Source organism: Primulina tabacum, chromosome 13 (assembly GCF_025594145.1).
Source record: "Primulina tabacum isolate GXHZ01 chromosome 13, ASM2559414v2, whole genome shotgun sequence".
NCBI classification, from domain to species: domain Eukaryota; kingdom Viridiplantae; phylum Streptophyta; class Magnoliopsida; order Lamiales; family Gesneriaceae; genus Primulina; species Primulina tabacum.
The window spans coordinates 762,788-787,101 of record NC_134562.1 but is presented as its reverse complement, the minus strand read 5'-3'; the positions used below and the strand labels follow the sequence as shown (position 1 = coordinate 787,101).

At 36.3% G+C, this 24,314-nt stretch overlaps 3 protein-coding genes and 2 long non-coding RNA genes across 6 annotated transcripts in view; 3 read left to right on the top strand and 2 right to left on the bottom strand.

Annotated features, from left to right (window-relative positions):
* The first annotated feature begins 399 nt into the window (after positions 1-399).
* The window catches only part of LOC142522134 (uncharacterized), a 36,251-nt gene continuing 12,336 nt past the window's right edge, over positions 400-24,314 (top strand). Inside the window, exon 1 of the long non-coding RNA XR_012814387.1 lies at positions 400-716. This is a non-coding gene — a long non-coding RNA (uncharacterized LOC142522134). The remainder of the gene's footprint in view (positions 717-24,314) is intronic.
* LOC142522131 (SCY1-like protein 2 B) lies at positions 710-5,421 on the bottom strand. 2 transcript variants are annotated; one of them, XM_075625281.1, is made up of 7 exons: positions 5,046-5,421; positions 4,451-4,564; positions 3,273-3,442; positions 2,834-2,897; positions 2,033-2,194; positions 1,812-1,930; positions 710-1,660 (listed from the first exon to the last, which is right to left on the bottom strand). In XM_075625281.1, exons 1-7 carry the CDS (start codon positions 5,136-5,138, stop codon positions 1,036-1,038), a joined length of 1,347 nt encoding a protein of 448 aa, XP_075481396.1. In that variant the 5' UTR covers positions 5,139-5,421; the 3' UTR covers positions 710-1,035. The 2 variants fall into 2 exon arrangements, with proteins under 2 accessions (XP_075481396.1, XP_075481397.1); XM_075625282.1 differs by having other exon boundaries at positions 3,273-3,401; positions 5,046-5,262.
* LOC142522132 (SCY1-like protein 2 A) lies at positions 5,045-24,298 on the bottom strand. The gene is given in 9 exon segments (XM_075625284.1): positions 5,045-5,132; positions 13,544-13,630; positions 13,725-13,770; positions 20,555-20,681; positions 21,529-21,711; positions 22,252-22,362; positions 22,767-22,871; positions 23,565-23,840; positions 23,843-24,298. Coding segments are annotated over 8 exon segments (1,092 nt in total). The 5' UTR covers positions 24,053-24,298; the 3' UTR covers positions 5,045-5,132; positions 13,544-13,596.
* Positions 5,790-9,717, top strand: LOC142522135 (uncharacterized). Its single transcript, XR_012814388.1, has 2 exons — positions 5,790-5,912; positions 9,491-9,717. It is a non-coding gene; the product is annotated as an uncharacterized LOC142522135 (long non-coding RNA).
* On the top strand, positions 15,732-17,448 carry LOC142522133 (uncharacterized). The gene is made up of 2 exons (XM_075625285.1): positions 15,732-16,822; positions 16,887-17,448. The coding sequence occupies exons 1-2, from the start codon at positions 16,763-16,765 to the stop codon at positions 17,193-17,195; spliced, it is 369 nt and encodes a 122-aa protein (XP_075481400.1). The 5' UTR covers positions 15,732-16,762; the 3' UTR covers positions 17,196-17,448.

Below are 24,314 nucleotides of genomic sequence, written 5' to 3'. Positions count from 1 at the left end.
AATGTAAGACAAAATCGTACAATTAAGAACCATCGATATAAAAATATACAATTGCACTTATTCAAGAGTGTTAATACGATTAAATAAATTCATGCATATTACATTATATTTTTTGGAAAATAATCTAATTCTGAATAAACTTATTATATACTATTACCTCAAAAGAAAAACCAAAAAATAATGTTGATAACATATAACAAATACAGTAGAGTTTAAAAATATAAATCATATTTTTCTTTAATTGAGGACCCCTATATTTCTATTATTATTTTTTTGAACAAAAGGATCCCCATCGTTTTAATAACATAAATTTGTAATATTCAGTTTACGGATTTAACTTAAGCTACCTCAGTAAATCATCAATAATTAAGAAAATTATTCAGTAGTAAAATAAAATTTTTTTGGCTGTGCACATTGGCAAGTAACAAGCAAGAAATTTCATCTGAAATCGAGTATTTAACTTATTGCAGGCTCTTACATTTCGTTATAAAACAACAACAAATCAATTTACTATAAACACAAAAATAAAGAAAGAACAAAAGAAAATTTGACACAAGCAAGTATGCGCCACTCGGTCATAAGCATCACCGTCCGAAGAGGCGCCTGAATGAATCAGCATTGGCAGCAACAGATTGCAACCATATGATCACTCGAAAATTTTGTTCATCTGTAACTTTTCAACACACCTAGTCTTGTACAGACAAGAAGAAATAGTTGTGATCAATGCCGCAACTACAGCAAGTCCAATAGTGGCTGCTGAAATTTCATTTGGCTGGATGACCCAACTTGCCATTCACTTCCCCTCCCACGTCCTCTAACTTTACCAACAGCAGCCGCAGGAGGAGGAGCAAGTCTTGGTGCAGCTTTCTCATTCTTGTTGACAGCAAAGATTGATCCCAAATCTGCAGCTCTCTCAGAGGATGAACCGATGGCTGAAATTCCATTATTTTGCTTCATAAACCCAAGTGAATTCTGTGAACTTGGGCCACCACCACTAAGATTACCTACATGTGCCGGTTTACTACTTCCCTGATTCTATCTTTCAAACTCGGAAGAAGATTGCAAGCTGGACGCCCAAGAAGCAGATTGTATGCTCAAACCATTGGTAGTTGCACTATTGCTGAGACCATAATCGTTAGCTGTAGATGCTGTGGTGCCATTGTTTAAAGAGCTTAAAACACTTGAAGTGCCACTAGGCCGTGGTGGCCAGTTAGCAAAAGGATCAATTGTATCCAAAGTTGAATTTGGTGATGCACCTTTATTTACATCTAGCTTTTCTATATCACCTAATTGAATTGTGACACCTGATAGAGATTGAGGAGGCCATTCAACATCAACTGCAGGACACGAAGAAGGTGGTTCCTGAGTGGAGGCGATAGATGATGTTGAAGACCTGGAATATCTAGAGTTAACTTGAACAGGCTGACTTTGTACTGAAGGTTGAGTTTTTGATGTCGTGGTTATAGATTGTATGGCTGTTGGAGCTACTCTGGCAGGCAACCAATCTTCATCCCATGATGAACTGCGCTTAGGAATAGATGGGATATTGGAAGCAGATTTATTCATTTGTCCTGATGGACGCCCCTCAAATGCTGGCAATGTTCTTACTTCTGAAACTCCAGCATCCGTCAAAGTTACTCCTCTCTTTTCTTCAATTTTCCTGTGCAGCAGCAGGTAAATTAATTTCTGGTGGGAGATGATATCAGACATATTTATAAAGAATGTTGGTAACTGAAGTAAATGCAACATCGTATATGCCCGATGGAAATAATGGAAACCAACATAGTTACTACCAAGGAACAAGATGATACCTCAGTGCATCCTTCACAAAAAGCATATACTTTGCGAACTGCTGAACATTTAGTTGCTGAGTAATGAGAAGAGGTATGAGCAATGGAAGAATATACTCAGCCACGAATTCAATGCCAAACTGGTAGAAAGAAACAAAAGAAGCCACTGTAAGTTCAGAGCAGGAGGTAAAGTGACCGTGCAAAACCATTCATACTGCCAACTTGGTTGAAACATCACAAACCTGCTTCAAAATGGAGTTTGCAACCCCGAGAGTACACATCAGTGTAGGAGAAGAATGATCAACAGCAGTACACTGATGGATAGTCTGCAAGATATCTAAAACAGATTTCTTATCCACTATGTGAACCATGTCGCTAAAGCATAACAAAGCATTCACTCTCACCTGCAAGCAGAATAAAATCAGGATAGACTGATCACTTCTGGTTAATGTTGTGCCTATAAGGAAGGAGAGGGAGAATCTGAGAAAAATAACAGAGAATTCCAGAACTTATCCAGACGAGAACATGTTGCGAATGCAAGGACAGAGACGTTGACGCATCTTTCTTCACAAGAAGAAAATAAATCTGCCTAAGATATTAATTTACTTAATAGCCATGATAACAGCTCTTTACAACAATAAGCAAAACCACTACCGTTTCCCTGCTTCCTCCAGCATCATATCACAATATCAAGGGTGAAACAACAATACCAATTATAAGATTCTCGAATGATCTTCAATGGACACTTCATTACACCATTAATTAGTAAATGAAACACACAAGTACTCAGATTCTCTCTAAGGTAGCTTTGGCCAGCGACTACCAAATAGGAATGACATAACGCTAGCATATGTAGAAACATCTTATAGTCAGGATAGGCATGATGTCGCCCACACGTGAACTTACAACTATATCTCAATTTTATTGGTAAAGAAAGAAACATAATAAGTTGGAGAATCATAGTTGTCATGTTACAGACTTTACAAAACATTGATTTCTTTGTGAACCATAAGTTGGAAACCTGAAATCAGAATATCACGTACCGCAGCAACAGTTGTTTTAAGTGCCAAGCCATGAACACGAGGCAAGACAACCTGCTTGACCATCCTGCAAGAGAAAATTTAATGACATAAGGGACCAATGGTTCCTAAAACCAGATAATCCTTTTCAGGTGTTGGATAAAATTAAAGCTCAATTCACAAGCTGTCTTCCAGATATTCCCAGTAACTGTTACCAATCTCCTTCCACTTAAATGATATCGAATGAAATGGTGGGAAAAGAAAATTTGGAAATGGTGTTTGGATAATATCCACTATCAAAGTTGATGTAAGAAGCAGTAACTGACGTTGTAATGCAGTTCTTTGAAAAAGTAAAAAGAAAAATAGTTACTGGGTAATTAGTGAGAGGTCCCAACTGAACACAGCCTTAACTTCCACTCAACAAATCAGCAAATATAGAGCTTTCAATATAACTATATACTACCTGAACATCCAGTTGTTTTGCAAGTACGATAGTCTTTTTGAGTACTTCCTCTTGCAAGCGGGCATCGGTATCATCATAAGCTCTAACAAGCATGGGCAATATGTGAGAAATAAGGTGCTCCTGGCTAGCCTGTCAGAGTCAAAAAATCCTGCCACAGACTCAAGCCTCAACTATAGAAACACAAGAAAATACTAGTTCAAGAACTGAAGATTTCTGATACTTCCATTTCAAAGTTCAAATTTTCTGAATAAACAATATGCTGGTAACCACAATATTTACGGTACACAGAACCACTGATGCAGTTAAGTTGTATACACAGGATGCATACAGATGATAATGTTTTCATTCTTAGACAAGAAGAGTTCATTTCACACAAATTCACATGCACAACCTAAAATGATCCATACGAGCCTCATTTTTGTTACATAACTCCATTAAATTTTGCTCAAATTTTAACACAACTATTCAACCCATGTTCATGCATAAACAAGAATAAAATAAAATTAGAACGGATAAAACTTCACAGCTGCAACTCTTCTTGTGACATAATTGTCTCTCTATCAACTTCAAAAAATTCAAATATCTTAAAGTAAACATTGTTCTGTTGAAAATTGATTATTATTCAGTTATAATTTTTCATAAATTAAAAATTCTGGCAATTGAACTGTTTTTGTTATTTTGTTGCAGCTATAGACAAATTTGTTAAATAAAATTATTTGTGTGCACCATTCACTCATTCATTATTCATCAAATTTGTAATATATTAACAATTATAAAAAAAAATCTTGTTCACGTTTTTATATATAAAAGAGTAGCTTACTCTGAAAAGCTTGTTAAGGTTTTTATATATAAAAGAATAGTTTATTCTGATTTTATTTCCAACCACTTTTTATTTCTACTGCTAAGTTAGTAACCGTTTCATCATTTAGTTGTTACAGTGTCTCACTCTATTTGTTTGAAGTGATCATAAATACCAACACACCCAAAGCCAAACTACGCAAATGGAAGTCAGATAACATGCAACTGCGTCTAATTCCTAACAACGTTGAACATATGAACATGAAACGAAAGACTTTCTCATTGCTCACATCAGCTATCCATAAACTTCGCTCAGATCTAAACTGGAGTAATTGTTCTTCATGTAACTTCATAACTTAGGGGAAAAATATTTTCATTACCTTGTTGATAATAAGCTCAGCATGCTTCACGAGTAGCAATAATGTCTCACCTGAGGCTGTATTCAAGACTGGAACAAGAGCTGGTAGGCTCGATATCTCAAAATCACTTTTATCCTGCAGCAGTTTTAAGATACTGGCTTTTAGGTCTTGTAGAATCATTAAAAATTATGCATCGTAAATATTAGCAAAACATCAGAGTGAATGATCCAATTATGGCATGAGATCAGATCACAGTGAACCATCTCATGCATAATAAGAAGCACATTTATATTTTTTATTCTAAACTAAAATTACTCACAATCATCTAATCACCAAGTACCATTAAGCACAAAATATTACTCCGCTATCTCCATCACAGTTCAAATATGTTGACATTCATGAGCATATATTTACGCATTAATATGCCATAATCCATTATGGAAAGCATATAAATGCAGAATTATTCTGCCCGCATATATTTAAGCATTAATATGCCATAATCCATTATGGAAAGCACATAAATGCAGAATTAATCTGGCTAGCAGGCACAGCAAGTCTCATTTGCTACAGTAAATATAATCAAGCCAAGAGACTTACGAATACGAAGTTGAAGTACCTGAGACTCTGCTATTGTAAGAACCATTGGCAGAATAATTGGCTGCCTAACCAAGTTCCGAAGTTCTGCACAAAGTGGAGGGAGAACCTGCATAAAAAATAATAGAAAATGCAGTTCAATTTACAGTACTACTCCCTAAGGCAAAGATTTTTGAAAAAAACTTGATAAATCGTTGCATCTTCAAAGTTGTCATGACCAGTGTCACGAACAAAATTTCCAAACAACTAGAAAATAAGAATTTCAGAATTTAATACTAAAATTTGGATCTATAAGCTGAGAATTTCTACCCAGCCAAGGAAATAATTCATTTCACAAGAGAAAAAAATACAATTCTCCTGCCCTAACTTCCGCTAGCAAACAACTGAAAGAAAATAACACCTACCCAAATAACTATCTCATGCCCCCTTTTTATTCCCACCCACAAAATAACCAACCCAGCCCATTTTAATTCTAACACATGTCCATTATTACATACATACAAACCCAAACCTACTAGTATAACCCATAAATTCCCATAACAATACTCCCTCCTAAAATTAGCCATGTCCTCAAGGCTAAGTCTAATATATTGGAACATGACTATTTATCGGCTTCTCCACCAAAGCCTGCTGTACTTCCTCAAGGCTAGGTCTGACCTCGTTGGGTAATTCATCATCCTCTGCCAAAATAGTGATCCGTAAGGATTTGGCCAGACATTGATGTTGTGGACTGTAATTTTGCCCACAACGAAAGCATAAACCCTTCTCTTTACTAATGAGAAACTCCTGATAAGAATAGGATTCGTTCTCTCTTGGATTTTGCCCATTGCTGCGCCAGTTGTTGTTGCCACCGCCTGGACGGATTCCGGCAGTACTCAGGATTCATTGGGTATGGTCATCGTCTTTTACCCTTTTAAATTTCCCTTCTTCCATGCGCAATTTAGATTTGTGTACACCGGTCTGAATTGGCCACCCACAATGAGTGTAATGGGCTCGCTTTGGGCTGTAATTTGTGGGCCATGCATTAGTCAATAAACCCTTACTCTCCCCTTTGGACATATTTCTCCACCCAACAACTCTTCCTCTATCAACCGGGTCAATTCTGTTGCCCTGATTATTGCCATAGGCCCATGTGTTCTCGCCCTCCTCAAATCATCGTTCAACCCACTCGAAAAATACCCCATCGTTTGCTCTTCAGAAAGTCCTTCAACTTGCGCCATCAGTTGCTCAAATAGTTCCACATAATCATTGACGTACTGCTGCCGGCTGCCCTGGCCCTAAAGATGCCAATAATTCATATGGATTTGCTGATTTCCTGACTCCAAAGCGCCTTATGAGTTCCTCAGTTTTTAACCAGTAATGTTTCGTATTCTTTTCTTCACCCAGCGGCACCAATATACTGCTGCTCCTTCCATACAAATTAGGGCTATTGGAACCTTATTGATTGTTGGAAAGTTCCATGAGAGATTTTATTTCCAAAGATATCAATGTTTGGCGCATGTCCTCTATTTTACCCTCCATAGTTAGTAAATCATCTTGGGTTTTCTGATCCCTTTCTTCAATGCTCCCCACTGCTTTCTCTAATGATTTAAGTTTTGCTTCATTGCTCGTCGTGGTAGCCATGTGGTTTCTCCGTCTTTCGCAGGCAGGCCAAACCAATTGTTACAAACAAAATTTCCAAATAACCAGAAAACAAGAATTTCATAATTGAATACTAAATGTGGATCTATAATCTGAATATTTCTACCCAGCCAAGGAAATAATTCTTTTTACAAGAGAAAAAAATACAATTCTCCTGCTCTAATTTCTGCTAGCAAATATTGAAAGAAAATAACACCCTATGTAACGTTCCGAAAATTTGAAGTTTCACGTAAATCACATGCATGCAAGTTATTAAATTTCTTATGTATTTTATTAATTTGTTTTAATGCATTAAATGAATATTTATTGCATAAATATGTGTTTTAATTCATGCATATTGGCTTTTAAGTTGCATTTCGCGTTCGAACGAGTAACGGAGACCGGAGATATTAAGGAAAAATATTTTTATGGAGTAATTATTTTTAATTAATTAATATGAGGTGTTTTTAAGTATGATTTTTGAAAATGAGCCTTGGTTGGGTATTTATACCGACAGGGGGTTAAATTTTAACGATTCAGGAGACTTTTTGAGGGCTCGGGCAATATTTTCTAAAACGTATCAAAACGAAATATTTTTCGAGAGTGTTATTGGACTTGATGGATATGTTTTAATGCATAATGGGCTCAAAAACCTTTAAAACCATTTAATTTTTAATTAGGGTCCATTAGTGCTTAATTATATCCTTTAATAACCCTCATTAGCAACCCTAAACACCCCTTAACCTTCAGCAGCCGCCCACCCCATTTCCAGCAGCATTCTCACGTTATTTTCAGCAGCAAGCTTCATCATCCATTGGCCCCTTGGTTTTCTTTCAAGCAAGTCTTCTCCCCGCTCCTCCGACGCTTCCCCGACGCGCGTTTCTTCGAGTTTTTGAGCATCTACACATCAAGGCACGCCCAAAATCTTGTTTTTCTCATCATTCATATCATAATATGCTTGGTTTGTGTGTTTATGTATGAGAAATATTTTGATCTATTATATGGTATCGTTTTTGTATAGTTTTGACATGAAATACACCTACACTTTGATGCGATTCACGCTTTCTTGACTTCTTTTGTAAGGGGCTGCCGGTTTGAGATGTTAAGGGGCTGTATACGTTGGGAGTTAAGGTGTCAAGGGGCTGGAGTCACCAGTTAGTCATGTTTTGGTGAGGGCCGATGATCGGTTTTCTTGAAATTTCTGTGTCACAAAACCCGTCACCCTCGGTTATTTTGAATCCTGCGACTTATAGGTTGGTTTTCTGAAAATGTGTTCAACATATGGTTTGTAGCACTCTGTGTTATCTTCGATTCGATAGCAAATTCGTAATTTTATGATAAGAAACGAGGGAGATATGATTTTTATCGTAAATCCGCGCAAGCTGTGAAATTTCTGTGTCACAAAACCCATCACCCTCGGTTATTTTGAATTCTGCGACTTATATGTTGGTTTTCTGGAAATGTGTTCCACAATGATTTGTAGTACTCTGTGTTATCTTCTATTCGATAGCAAATTTGATTTTTTCTGATAAGAAACGAGGGAGATATGATTTTTATCGTAAAGCCGCGTAAGCTGTGAAATTTCTGTGTCACAAAACCCGTCACCCTCGGTATTTTGAATTCTGCGACTTATAGGTTGGTTTTCTGGAAATGTGTTCAACATATGATTTGCAACACTCTGTGTTATCCTCGATTCGATAGTAAATTCGTAATTTTCTGATAAGAAATGAGAGAGATATGATTTTTATCATAAAATCGCTCAAGCTGTGAAAATTGTGTGCATACGCTGGATATTTCCAGCAACCTTTGGGCTTGTTTCGTGGGTCATAAGTGGTCTCGAATGGGTTGTTTATAGGCTGATCATCTAGGTTTAAGTCACGGTTTAAGTTGGGAAAATTTTGGTTAAGTTTCAAGGTTGATTCGGGCTAAAACCAAGACTCCGGTCCAAGTTTTAAAACGAATCGGTTAAGTTTTGAAACGAGCTCGATTTTACGTCTAAGCAATTCTTATAAATATGTTTTAGAATGTTTTAAGGAGTTTAGTAAGCTTCGGGTCGAAATTTAGAGGTCCAAGGGTAAAATGGTCATTTTGGGTTTCCAGTGGCAAAATGGTCATTTTGCACAAGGGGTGAGATTTTAGTCCTGACAGCGCTCTGAGCACAAATTTATCATGTTTTTAAATGTTTATGCATCATGATTATGATTTTTATGTAATTACGAAAAATACGGTGCATGCTTGGTTTCAAAGAAAATTTACCTATATGCATGTTTTTATTAAGTGATGAACATGATGACATGTTTTTGAAGGATGAGAGTTGGTTGTGACTAATACGATGATACGATGATATGATTGGAGATATCGTGAGGGAAAAGGCCCCAAAGAGAGCATGTTTACGGGAGAAGGCCCCAGTAGGAGCCCGACGATCGTATTTTCATTGACATGATATGATGATATGATAGGCCAAGGCTCAGTTGACGGGTGAGAGTGTCGCTGATGTCCCCGTCGCCCGGTACCGTGGTTATACGTAGATGGATCCATCGAATAGAGCTGATACGAAAGTCACAACTAATGAACTGAATTCAAATAAAGAAAATGTATACGTATACGATGATTGGGATGAGACATGTTTTGACACGTTATGCTTTTATACGATATGTTTACGTTTACACTTTTAAGATCATGAAATGTTTATGCTTTAACAGACCATGATTATGCATACGATTTTATAAGATCATGAAACGTATCTTTATTACAGTACTTTTCACATGTTGTCTGTTATGTATATGTATTTGTTATAACGTTACAGGTGTGTTGAGTTTTTAGACTCACTAGGTGTGAATGATGCAGGTAACCATTTTGATCAGGAGACTGGAGGTGATGATGACTGAACGAGCGGAGCTGGTGGCACATGTTAACCCGAGGACCTTGTATTCTTCCGCAAGAATATGATTTTATGGGAACACGTTTAAACAGCTTTTTAAATGGTTGATGATTATATTTTGCTGAGGGTTTTGACAAATTTTAATATGCTTGACGTTTTAGGGAGGTGTATTGGTTATAGACTTTTAATAATTTTTATGGAGTTTAAAAGTGTGGGGACCCGGACGCTAATCAAGTTCTTAATCACTTTCTGGGAATAATTAATCAATTAGTAATACAAGGTCTAAATTTTTTTTTAAGATGCGGAACGTAGTGACATAAAACATATATACATCTCAGTATAAAAGTACAAATCCTGTACTACATACATTTATTCAACTAAGGTTTAACAGCTAATATCAAGTGTCCAACCATATCTCTAATCCAATTCCGGAGCCTCCACTCTAATCACGATCTTTCCTCATCTCCTCGACCCTGAGCCTGTCCCACCTGTTGTCATGCATACATACAAAACAAGACAACAGCCGGATAACTCCGGTGAGAATAAATCCCAGTATAAACAATGTAAACATGCAATCATATAGAAACATATACAAAAGCATGTAACAGTTATCATTAACATGTAGCAAATCAACAAACATGAATGATATAAAACTGTAAATCAACTAGTCATCACATACTCGACTCAAACAACGCGTCGTCTCAGACTCGACTCAACTCTAACCTAGGGATCCCAATGTCTGGATATTGATAATTATATCGAATCTCAGTCGATAGGAATGAATCAACCCTAAACGGCATCGATATAATTCATATATCCAGTGTCTGGGCGAAACAGCCGCAGAATTGACGAATCAGCCAATAACTAAGCGAATCAACCAATAACTAGACGAATCAGCCAGTAATTAAGCGAATCAGCCAAAGTTTAGACGAATCAGTCGATAACTAGACGAATCAGCCAATAACCAGACGAATCAGCCGGTGACTAGGCGAATCAGCCAATGACTAAACAATCAGTAGTCAATACATGCAGTGACTATAAATCAATAGACTACAAACATCAATCTCATCAATTACAAATATCAATGCAATAAACTAAGTATGTGATTTAGGGAGACTCGAGTCAAACCTCACTCGAGTTGTGCAATCCCAACTCAACATTAGTTTATACCTTTCTTTCTGATACTCTGACTCTGTCGAAGTCTCGAACCCCAAGCCTGTCACTACTCAATCTGACAACAATATTGAGGGTACGATATCAATACACCACTCAATCAATACTGGATATAATCAGAATTTAATCAAATTCTGTTTCAACAACATAACATCATAATTTTAATATATCCAGCACTACCATATCAGTCAGATATCAATTCTAACATCTCATATTTGATAACAATTAAATTCTGATATCAAATCTCAATCAACTCAACTCTGAAAATCATAACAATCCCATATGGTATCTATTCTTCAGTCCGGTTTCGATTATACGATGTCTAACATGTCAAGAACATCATATATAAATCCTATCAGATTCTGACAATACCATAATTCCAAATCATATCAAAACGTAGCAAAACTTACGTCCAGTTGTAGCCTACGTCGATAGGAACACAGTACCGAAGTCGGATTCAAAATCAGACGGACGGATCAAACTATAAGGCGTAAGGATTTCTTCCAAAGCTTTCTCGGTTCTTTCCTTCTGATTTCCCTTCTTTTCTTTCGTCCCTTTACTGAAGGAATGATATATATATATATCCATTTGCATGATAAAGAAACGTGTCTCGTTTTTCTTAACTTTCAGTCGGCGCTCGGGCGGTCAATCTTTACCGCTCGATCGCCGAACCCTCTGTCCGTGACTTACATTTGTTATCCACTGGCGCTCGGGCGGTAATTTTCTACCGCTCGGGCGCCACAGGTTCTGCCCGAATGATATTCTTATTGAACACTGGAGCTCGGGCGGTCATTTCCTACCGCTCGGGCGCCAACAGTTATGTCCAAACATTGTACTTTTCATATGTTTTGCCCAGTCTAATCTCGGAATGGCCCGACTATAATCACCTCAGTTCATAATCAATAAATCATCTCAGATTACAATAGTCAAATTCTCGGGCATTACAAAAAGTCTAGAGATATTCAAACTAGACTTTTATATACTCTATAAAAGTTTAGTGGTATTCAATGTAAACTTTTGTAGAATTTTAAAAAGTCATGTGGTATTCAAACTTGACTTTTAAAAACTCTACAAAAGTCTATATGTATTCAAAATGTCAATAGACTTTTAATGGCTCTATGGAATTCTATTAAGTACAAGAATTATAGCCTAAGGTGCAACAATAAAATGTCAAAGATTTGGATGTACATTTAATTGAAAAATCTTCCAAACTCACATACTCAATACAAACTTTCATTCTTTTCTCATCTATTTATTTTTCTTTTTATTTGTACTTTTTAAAAACATAATTAAAATTTAATTTTTTATTAATTATTATATAACATTAGATTTTTAATAATAGTTAATCTATATCTTAAATTATTGTATAAACAAATTCATACCGATAATATACTGTAATTTTCGGTATACCGAACCGAAAAAACCTTATATTTTAAAAAAATTTATAATTTATTGTTTTAAAATATTATATATTTTAAAATTTTTGTATACTTTTTCGGTATTTCAGTTTATACCAAAATTTTCAAATTGCATACCGTTACCGTACCGAAAAATTCGGTATTGTTACTGTACCGAAATTTTCGGTATACTTAAAATTTGATAAATTCAATATTTTTTTGTTACGATAATCTCGGTATACCGAAAATTCGGTATTTTTTTCCTACCGCTAACATGGCTTGTATTGAAATGTGCTATATTACAAAATTTTCTTTGAAAAAAGTGTCAATTTGATGAATTTCAAATTGAACCAGATAATAAAGCACAATTGTCTTCATCAGCACAGTTTTATGAAGGTGACGACTTTGATCAGTTATTTAATACTCAAAAACAACAACGAGCAAATGCTAATGCATGGAGGGAATAACATAGCAAATGGAATGTGAAACGATGTTGATCAAATTGTCACTAATGATTAGATTTTTTTTATAAAAGACTACTCATTATTTTGAGTGTTCTTTTAATAAAATTTTATTATGAACTTATAAAAATATTGTTCATTAATACGTAGAATTGATATAAAGAATTTAAATTTTAATTTCAATAAATTGGATAGTTCATTTGTCGTTTTTCATTATTTTAAAAAAATTAATAAAAATAAATCACAATTATAAATTACAAAATTCACATAATTCTATGAAAAAGTTTACAAAAGTCTACAAAAATCTTGAAAAAAAGTCTATAAGAGTCTATAAATTTGTTTTACAATTCTATGAGATTCCATAAAAGTCAATAAAAATCCATCAACTCCACAAAAGTCCATCATTTAAAAAAAGTCATTAAAAGTCTTTGAAAGTATAGAATGAATACACCCCCCTTATATTTTTAAACGGGTAATTGTTTAGATTGGTTGCGCTTTTCATAATTTTAACTTATTTCGAATTTTATGTATTTATGTAGACATGGTTTCGGCCATTGCATTTAAAAAAATGATCACTAGAATTTTAAAATAAGTAGACGTTTCAACCTACCTAAATAACTACCCCATGCCCCCTTATAATTCGAGAGCACAAAATGACTAACCCCAGCCCATTTTAAATTTTAACATGTCCATTATTACATACAAACCCAAACCCAAACCCAAACCCAAACCCTATTATAACCCATAAAAGCCCATAACAACCAGAGACCACGAACAGAGAAGGCAGAGCTAGTTTTAAGTCATCCTTTTGGGCTTTAGTGAGAAAGGCTGCTGAAGTCATCTTGAATAGAAAAGCATCTTGAAAGCCACAACTAAACAATATGAAATATGGATACTGAACAGAAACTGTATTGTGCCAGCAAAAACACAAGTGACAAGAAATTACTAAAATTTGAAGTGCATTGATGAAATACGCAAAATCTCAAACCTTATACCGCAGCACACGAGAGTCAAAATCTTTCCACATGTCAGATAATGCTTTCAGAAAATCAGATTTCTGCATGTTGTCTCTCTCCTGCAAGCAATCATTTCCGGTTTCATTTCATACAACTGTATCATGTAACATTAGAAAAAGCATGTCACAAATATGCAAGTGAAGAATTCCGTACAAGCAAGTGATCCAGGAAGCGAAGAGCTCGCAACCTGGTGTCCTCCCTGAAAAAAGATGAACCGGCAATCAGGAAGCATGTATAGTAAAGTTATAGTCTGCAGAGTACAAGAATCTCACTTATATCATGCAACACAAATCTAAAATAACTTATTAAACGCAACACAAAATAAAGCTAGTGATTGTTCACTCTCAATTATTTTAACTACAAGTGAAACAAAGCACACACGCTGCACTTTCTTTGTCACAAAGTTATTTAGAACATATTATTCGATCAAGTCCAAGAATGGTAAATGAAATTAAATTACAACAATTTTGACTGATACTGATTCATACAACGGCAAGAAGAAATGATACAAATGATTAATTAAAAAAAATATACGAAAACTTTAATGTTTGTGTTTATCACGAAAATTGTGGGGCGTGCCAGACACGTGATCGTAGCCAAATATAGAAATGATCCGACTTCTTTGTCAAGCGATGTGTGTCCCGATTCGACCGTTAGTTCTAATTCTCTCGGCTATGACTTCAAAACTAAGAATTTGGTCGAAAAATGTAATTGAAATTAAAGAAGGAATCCATTAATAACATCAAATCTAATTATTTTGCTATGTACTTGATCATCTTTTTTACAAGGAAGATTGGTGAACATATGGAATATTTAGAAGACTTTGCTACTGGAACTAGGAGTTGAAATGAACAGACATAAAATTGACATAGAATTCTGCAGAGTTTTGCTGTAGCTTGTTGTGTTGATTTGTCGATCCCTCTTCTGATTATTTTCCTTGCTTTTTGTCATATTCCGCATGTTAGTTTAGGATGTATTCCACGATCTCTCCACGATCTTTCATGTTGGTTAGTGGCTTTAACTCGTCGCGTCGTGCTTTTCCTAGGCCAACTGCAACTCTCCTGGGCTTTCATCTGTTGGGCTTTTGCTTATAGGCTTCCAAGCTTTTGTGGGTTTCTGGATTTTTTTTTAGGCACAACAATTGCCCCCTAACCAATTTGGGCCAATGGAGAATTTGGCCCATTTTGGCTATTTGGCTAATTTGACCAATTCGGCCCAGTGGGCTACGTTGGCTATGTCTTTGCTTTGTTCGATCTTCTAGCTATTCAGAGCTCAGCGTAGAATCATATGGTTGAAAGGAATGGTTCTACACATGTTCTTCCTCCAACAAGTTATATCTGATTGTGCATTCCCTGAACCCCATCCTTATCTCTTTCTTCCTCATTTCCTTCCCCCAAATCTCCATCGACACCTACCGATCTTTCCGAAGAAACCGTCGATTACATCGCCTTTGTGATGCCATCCAAGTTTCTGAAAATTGTCATCATCAATCTTCTTTACATCAAGTCACATCTGCTCAAGGTAGGTATATTTCACCATTTTTTCCATTCCTCCATCACAAAACATTTTAGAATATGTCACATTTCATGTTGCACTCAAGGTGTTTGTGAATATGTCCGAATGAGTTTTTGATGAGTAACACCTCGTAACACCCACTGCTTGCACCTCAACAGAACGGCTCCCTTGGTGTGCATATTCAGAGCTTGGTCCATAGCTTGTGCAATTATGTAATCTTTCATATGCTTACAAGAAATGCACCAACACAAAGAATTGTGATGCTTCACCAAATTCATTGAGGATGAGATCCCATTTTCTTAAAAACCAATAGAGATGGAAAATCCTCATGGTAGTGCAGCTGGCCAATCCGAAAGAAAATTACCAAGCTTTGATAAATATTTCTGCAAACGGCTGAGCATATACGTATGGAGCGCCATGCACATTGAAAAGAAATAAAATACGTAGGCTAGGGATAGTAGGTGTACTTTTTTGCACTTGTTTGCCATGATTTGGCTTACCTTGTTTTTGTTTCGTGAATGTTGGAAAGTGGCTAAAAAGCCAACTTTGCTGTTAAAATACATTGTTGTCTTTGTATCTGTTGCTTGGGATTTGTTTGCAGGCATTTATATTTTTGGCATGTTACATTTACAAAGGAAACTCTGCCAAAATTTTATAAAAGTTGAACACCTTCAATATTGACGCAAATAACGCAAGTCAACATTTGTCACAAACCAACAGCTAAACAACATTTTTCGAATAATGTTCACTGAAGTTTCAAGACATGCACTAAATGAACTTCACTTTGTCATCGATTTGCCCAACTAACACAACAAACATTCTACCAAAAATTTATTAACTACAGCGGACTCCATGAGCAAGTATTTTTATTTATTCACAAATGCTTCATCATTATTTACAAACTTCAGCAAGGAATGGCTTAAAAGCCTATTCCTTACATATTTACAGAAACTTCTTAGGAGTCAATATGACAAAACTAACCAAAGTGGTCATCCAACCTACTTTGTATAATACTTCTCATCTATTCCATCTTTATGAACCATCTGTCTCCGACTGTCGATCTAAGATTAAATCCTCCATTTATAACTCTTCTTCCTCGTTACCTCCACATTCCTCCTCAAATATTACTTAGCTCCATCGATATCCCACAACTTCTGAGACTGCACTTCGTTCACCAGCTGCTGCATTTTGGCTTTCCACTCGGAAGTTGTGGCGGCTTCCATCTCTTCTTTAGTGAACTTAGTCGTTCATCTCCTTGCTAATAGGTCAGACCATGCACAAGGAATTGTGATGCTCCACCAAATTCATTGAGGATGAGATCCCATTTTCTAGAATTTTGGCAAGTCATAAACTCAAAAATGGCAAGATTCATTCCATCTCACAAAGAAGTGACAAGTGCCACATCAATGACAACATATAGCGCACAGGAAGAAGAAACTAAAAATGTTCTATGATTGGATCGTAGATTCTCAAAATCCTCGACAGGCCCTGGATTTATCGGCTACTCAGAACGATAAAAAGGGCAAGGAGATGAAGCAAACCTCCGCCCAATCTTGATAGTGGAAAATGATGACTCCTCCTCAGCCTATGGCCCTTCGGCTGATCAAGAAATTGAGTCAGATGATTATGTCCATTTGGCCACTCTTTTGGCCTCACTTAAACGTAGGAAAGTCCTCATGGAAAGTCATTCTGATGACGTGGAAGAAATTCCCATAGCGACTGGCTCTCATTCTCAGGTAATAACCATTTTATTCCTCTTTTAGTTATCATTTGGATCTCACTTCTCCCCTGTCATTGTAGGATCTATCAGCACGACGAGCAATGGTCTCTTTGGTCGAAGAAACCTTGAACTTCGATTTCAGTTTCCTGGATTCAGGACCATCTCATGCGGCCTCTTCTTCAAATCTCTCTTCTGGCTTGGAGCTAGCCACTCCAAAAACTTCACTGCGGCATTTCTTGAATATGAACCTTAATGCACTAGGGGCCATGGAGAAAGCCACTGTTTTATCCGCCGCATCCATACTGAAAAGCAGTCAAGTAAAAGGGCCATTATGTCGAATTTATGCTGAGCAAGTTCGGCCTCCAATTTCTTTACCAGCTCTTCCTTAGAATCAAAGTCCGCATTTTTCTGTTGGAGGTTCGTTAAAATAGCCTTTCTCTCTGTAAGCATACTGTCCAACTTCCTTTTTTGCGCTTTGAAGTCTGCCATTCGGATCAAAGTTTCCGAGCAAGTGAGGCTCGAATCTTGGAAAGCTGAAAACATGGAAGGGAGATTATTTAAAATATCATAAAGTGGGGTTTGAGGAAAATCAGGACTGCTTTTCAGTATGGATGCAACGGATAAAACAATGGCTTTTTCCATGGCCCCTAATGCATTAAGGTTCGTATTCAGGAAATGCCGCAATGAAGCTTTTTGCAGTGGCTAGCTCCAAGCTAGAAGGGAGATTTGAAGAAGAGGCCGCATGAGATGGTCCTGAATATAGGAAACTGAAATCGAAGTCCAAGGTCTCTATGACCAAAGAGACCATCGCTCGTCGTGCTGATAGATCCTACAATGACAGGGGAGAAGTGAGATCCAAATGATAACTAAAAGAGGAATAAAATGGTTATTACTTGAGAATGAGAGCCAGTCGCTAGGGGAATTTCTTCCACGTCATCAGAATGACTTTCTGTGAGAACTTTCATGCGTTTAAATGAGGCTAAAAGGACATAATCATCTGACTATTTTCTCCCACTGGGCGTGCCAATTTGTTTATCACGAAAATTGTGGGGCGTGCCAGGCACGTGATCGTGCCAAATATAGAAATGATCCGACTTCTTTGTCAAGCTATGTGTGTCCCGATTCAACTGTTAGTTCTAATTCCCTCGGCTATAACTTCAAAACTAAGAATTTGGTTGAAAAATGTAATTGCATTACAGAAGGAATCCATTAAAATCAAATCTTATTATGTTGCTATGTACTTGATCAACGTTTTTACAAGTAAGATTGGTGAACATATGGATTATTTAGAAGACTTTGCTAGTGAACTAGGAGTTGAAATGCACAGACATAAAATTGACATAGAATTCTGCAGAGTTTTGCTGTAGCTTGATGTGTTGATTTGTCGATCCCTCTTCTGATTCTTTTCCTTGCTTTTTGTCACATTCCGCAAGTTAATTTAGGTTGTATTCCACGATCTCTCCACGATCTTCCATGTTCGGTAGTGGCTTTGACTCGTCGCGTCGTGCTTTTCCTAGGCCAACTACAACTCTCCTGGGCTTTCATCTGTTGGGCTTTTGCTTATGGGCTTCCAAGCTTTTGTGAGCTTCTGGATTATTTTTTAGGCACAATTGTTTGATACTTGTATATTAAAAATATTATATGCATACCTGCTGTATGTTTATTCATACATGCCAAAGAATCAAGTTAAATAGTGGTAGAATGATATTTAACATATAATAATTTTTAACTGACTGACTTATGCAACGGCAAAGATGAAAGTGAAAAATTTAATTATCAAAAGAAAAATGATAAAACCTTTAATGCTTAATAACTATTTGAATTTTGATTGCATAAACTTGATAGTGTTTAGTTCAAAAATGCACTAGATCTCATATGCTCTAAAAAAATAAAAAAGATTGTATCTAGATTTTCTGCGTCATTAAACTATTATAATTAGAGTTAAAGCTTTTCCAGTCTTACACCTTCACCAAAGTAGTTTTTTTAGACCCTAATATATATACTGGCAGCAGGGCCTTATGTAATACGTATGATAGGTATCGTTTTTGCATATTTTATTGTGTTGTTTTTAGTCCATTTTTCCATTAGTTTATCGTGTTCAGTCCGGGTTTCATTTATTTTAGACATAATTTATGCATATAGGTCGCCCTTCACATCGGTTAATTGATTTGTAGGAAAAAGAGTAGGAAAAGATGGAATTAAGAGAAAACTGGAGAAGTTGGACAGAAGAAGTCGTCCTAGGACAGGCATTTTCGACCGCCCCAGTGCGAATGCATGAAAAGTGAAAAGTTAGAGTAGTGAACATCGCGCTAGGGCAGTAAGCGCGCCGGGATGAATCTTCGAGGATGCGGACAGTGGAAGTCGCGCTAGGACTGTTACTTTCGAATGCGCGACTCGATATGGAAAGATTTGTTGGATGATTTTGTTTCCTACTTTGATGGATTTTTAGATGCATTACTGAGGAGTAGCCCTTATTCATCAGATTGACAAGAAGCAGTAGCCGTAAGAAAAGGTTTTAAAGCGAGAGAAGGGGGGGAGCACAAGAATTCGAGCGAAACTCAACAATGTTTTCTCTTCTTTTCTTTTAGCTAGGATTCAAAGGATCATACCCTCAAACATCTATGTTTAGAATTTTTTTTAAGATTGCTACTTGATTATGTTATTGATTTTTATTTATCTTTGGAACACGATCAATTTCGAAGTGATTTTATATGTTATAATTGTGACATAACAAGATTGGTAACATAATTCATGAATTTAGAACTTACATAGACATTTGAGGTTGGATACATGTTGATAGCCATAGTTCAATAGGTTGTAAACTAGAGGACTCAACGGTTCGTTAATGTTATTGCAATTGTTAATAACACAGACACTTGATTATTGCATTTGTCAACTAGATTAATATAGTTCCACATAGTATATTGATAAATTAGAGAATCTCGTAAAAAACATGGCTTATGAATTGAAATTCAATCACTAGAGAAAATTGAGGGATATGTGAAACCATATCCTAACAATTGTTCGTTCAGTATTTTAATTTATTTATATTGTGTTTGTTAAATTTTTTTATTTGACTTTCAATTTCGTTTATTAATTAATTCACTTTTCGTTTCAGTTAAATTTTTCTAATCAATATATGTGAGAACGATACTCGTACTTTGTACACTATATTATAACTTGATTCGTGTACTTGCGATTTATTCCCAGCATAGAAGATTTACTTTTATTGGGAATTTTACATTGCAATAAAAGCTCAATCAACGTGTGCACGTTTTGTGTTCACTAAAAAGGCCATGCTGGCCAATATAAGATCCTCCGATACTATATATAGTGATATATTTTACAGAGAAATCACAATGAAGTGAAGAATTAAAATTAGCAAGGTTAATATACAGCAAAGAGAAGAGAATGGCAGTACTGCAATTTCATATATTTAAGGATACATTTGTAGTTTATAACATTTCTCCTTGCCGTTATAGATGATAACAGAGTTTAAGATACAGTAACAGATACAGATAAATATTTAAAGATGTCACATTTCCAAAACTACCACCAAGTACTCTTATTTTACAGTACATATTAAAAATAGGACACTTGGAATCCGAAAATTAGTTCTTATGACTTGCTCTCTCTTAGTGCAGATAGATATTCAAATAATCCGAACATGCACCAAACAAAACAAGGGATTCAATTATACAAATCTTGAATTGAAAATATCAAGAACAGACAAGGCACCAAACCTAACCTGTAAAATCCATCGCGGTTGGCCTCAAAGCTTGGTTTGTAGAAAGCATCCTCAGTAAATCAGGAACTAGCTCCTTTGGAATGGTGGAGAAGGCCTCACTGGTTAGGTAAGTCAAACTATTCGTATACTGCAGCAAACAGTCGGCCAGAAGTAATTAATCTCAAAGCAAGAATATGCTTGTTAGAAAGAATTTTCCCAACATGAATAACGACTCAGTTTTTCACAAATAAAATATATAAATGCATCAAGATTAGTTCCTGAAGGTAGATATTTTTCCAAAATTTGTTTTGTTTTTAACTGAAACTAAAATGTTTGGCACCTGCGTCTAATGAATTCCACCTTAACTGCCTTAAAACAGTGAAAAATTACAGAATTGATGTTGAGACTAGTCAATAATATTTGGTGTCTTATAAGCTACCTGAACCCACCAAACTCAACAAGAACAAGACGGTGTGGACCAATGCTAGTAACAAGAGGAAATTGGCTTTAAATAAAAATGCAAATAATAGTAACAAAAAAATTAAGAAATTCGTATATGTGCTTCCATACAGTATTTTAAGCTAAATTAAAAACCCTATTGGACGACCATAAGTGCATTTCAAGACCATATCATTGTCGAGATTGTTTTACGCAAAATTGATTATTCCAAAACCTAGCTGACAAGCTCCCATATAAATCTCTCAACAGGAGCACGTGAAAATCTTGATCAAACTCAACTACATCTAAACCAAAATCAATAGAAAAATGTGAAGACAAATAACTGAGAACACTAGCATGTACTTCAGTAAAAGAAGTAAAACAAAAGAATTAAGAATAACAACAAAAAATCTGCACTAAGTAATGAAGATGACACTAAAATTGGCCTAGGAGATGAGATGACCGGAAAAAATCCAACTTGACCAGACACAACAAAAGCAGGAGATCATTCAGTAGCGTAGCATAATAAAAATTAGAGAGAAAGAACAAGAAAATACCATCTTCACATTGTTGTGACAATCAAATAATGGCTTCCAAGCTATCAAGTGGTAAGCAAGGCACGCGAAGCTGAAAATATCAGATGCACAACCAACTGAAGATGTTTTACTTCGAACCAATTCAGGGGCAGTGTAATTTATTGATGGCTGCAGGGGAAGAATAGAATCTTCTACATCGTATTCCTATTGAAAAATAATGATCAGAATAATATATCATGCATTATTCACGTTCATATCAAAACAAATTGACTCACTTATGTAATAATAACAGATAATGATTAGCAATGACTGCAAAACATTGTGATTGACAAAATAGAACCCTATCAAATGGACAAATACCTTCAGAGCCTTACCCAAGTATGTGGATAGAATATAAAAACCTCTCGCTTAAATGGTAGACAAAACTAGACACTCATCTCGCTCAAGAATTTTTTTCCAGAACTCAAGACCAGACAGCCTCCAACATGCTAAGCTAATTTGAAAAACTCAGAGTTCTTTTATATATATATATACTCTCTCTCATTGAGTCACAAGTCTTAGTCACCCAATCAGGTATAGAAACAACATTTGGTTCTTAATTTTACTTTTTCATAAGTATCACCACAAGATACATATATACATGTGCTTGTGCGTGCAGACACAGGCACAGAAATTGCTTTCTCAAAGAGCAAAAAGAAGAATGCACGGATATATTATCCCCTAAGTCACAAGTCTGGTACTCACAGCATAATGGAATGCCTGAATGTTGGCAGAATCATTGGACGACATATCAGTTGAAATTGTGAAACCAAAACCCCCAAGTTTCCAAGCTCCATTAGATGTTATAAGGACACTCTGTAATAGAGAAAAGCAGTGAAGGAATCAGCCACCCATTATCTAAGGGTAACACACTGTTTAATGCTTACATTGAAAATAATACCAAGGCAATATATAGTTAAACACAAATATCAGTTCAAATTGGTATGTGTTGAGAGATGGTTATGGACAAGAGCAGATAGTAAATTGACGCACCATTCCTTTTCTTCCAACATAAAACAAAATACTCAATGCCGAACCTGTTAAGGTGCTCCCTCATAGAATCATCACTTACTACGTTTTTTCTTTCCAAAATTCATTAGGTAAATAGTAAATACAGAGAATGACAAGTGGATCTTTCTATTAAAACCAAAGAGAACAAAGAAATGGCAAGAAAGAAAATGCATGAAAATAAAAATTCATCTGGAGACCAAAAATCATACCTCAGGTGCCAAACCCCTGTGGATAAGGCGTGCATTATTATGAAGGAAGTCCAACGTCTCCGCAATCTGGAGCAGACCATGTTTCACTTCCAGCAATCCCATTTCCTGCACGACGAAATAAATACAAATAATAGTAAATCCTTTGAAAGCTTTGTGAGCGAAATATGAATAGGAAAAAGTGCATTGCTTTCCCCTAAATTTCAACAAGTAGAAGTTGATGACATCAGACAACAACTAGAATTATAACTAATTGAACGAAACAAGCCCTTAAAACAGATAAAATAAAAAGGAAATTAGAAGTGCCAAGGTGAAAAGCCTTGTGACACATATTTCAAAGTCTATCTCCACAATATCTCTAAAATATGCAGGACAATAGGCAGATGCTTGAATCATAGAGTTATCTATTTGACAATTTGTGAATGTAAAAAGATATTTGAACAGGGAATTCCAATTGATAATCCTTATGCTCTTTATGCAATTATAGATCTCTTAGCTTGCCCTATTCTAAAGGCCATTCCAATAGAAAATCATGGCGTGGTTGAGACCTGGTTAGAGGTTTGCCTACAGTAAGATTCCAACGCAATCAGGATTCACAGTTTGCCAAATATCAACAAAAATTATAAATTGAAAGAACTACCAATTATCTTCTCTTTTCCGGTCGTATTACAGTTTACTAGTAGTATTAATTCATAGAATTAGCTAAAGAAGCCAAAATTGATGAGCAATATCATCATATTTATTTCTTGAGGCTACGGTGATAATCCATGCAAAAAGAAGTCACCACTTGTGCAGAATTACCATTCCCTTAAGCTCCTTTGGCACCGTCGAAATATTCTCCACATTCCCCAGTGCATTGGCGGCGGACGCAAAGAGAGGCTCGGTGACCATAGCCATGGCGTTTTTACTCTCATCCAGAGCCTGAACAACATGCACGACCCCAGGATGCCTCAACCTAACGATCCGGGCCGCATCGGCCCGTATGACATCCATAAAGGCATCTTCGGCGGCCTTGGAAAGGCCAGCCCGCTGCCGCGCGTCGGAGAGAGCTTTCTTATCCAAAACCCAGACGCATACGGGGTTGGGTAGACAGATGGCGCGTGGCCGTCACGCGACTTGGCGGAGTATAATTTCCAGGCGAGGGCGGGGCCGATCGGATCTAGGAGGAGGTAGTCCCGCATGGGCCTAGGTAGACCGGTGACTTCTTGAACGGTGGTTTGGACGGTCTTCTCGATGACAGCAGATGCATTGGCTAAGGCCTGCGTCAAGGTTTTCATGTTCAAGGACATGATTATTAGAGTTTAATAAGCGTCGGTGGAAGATGATCGGAGATCCCCCGCCCTCTCTCCCTCTCTCTTCAGTGGGCCGATTTTTAAATTTTTTTTTGCAAGATGTTCACAAAAATTAATTAGTATAGATCTACTCTCAGAGAAGTCGAGTATTTTAACGATTCTACCACTTCATCGTATATTCCTGTCAACAACCATGATAATTAGTTGAACTGATGAATTATTTTATCAAGATTGAACCTCAACTCGGATGTGAATATAA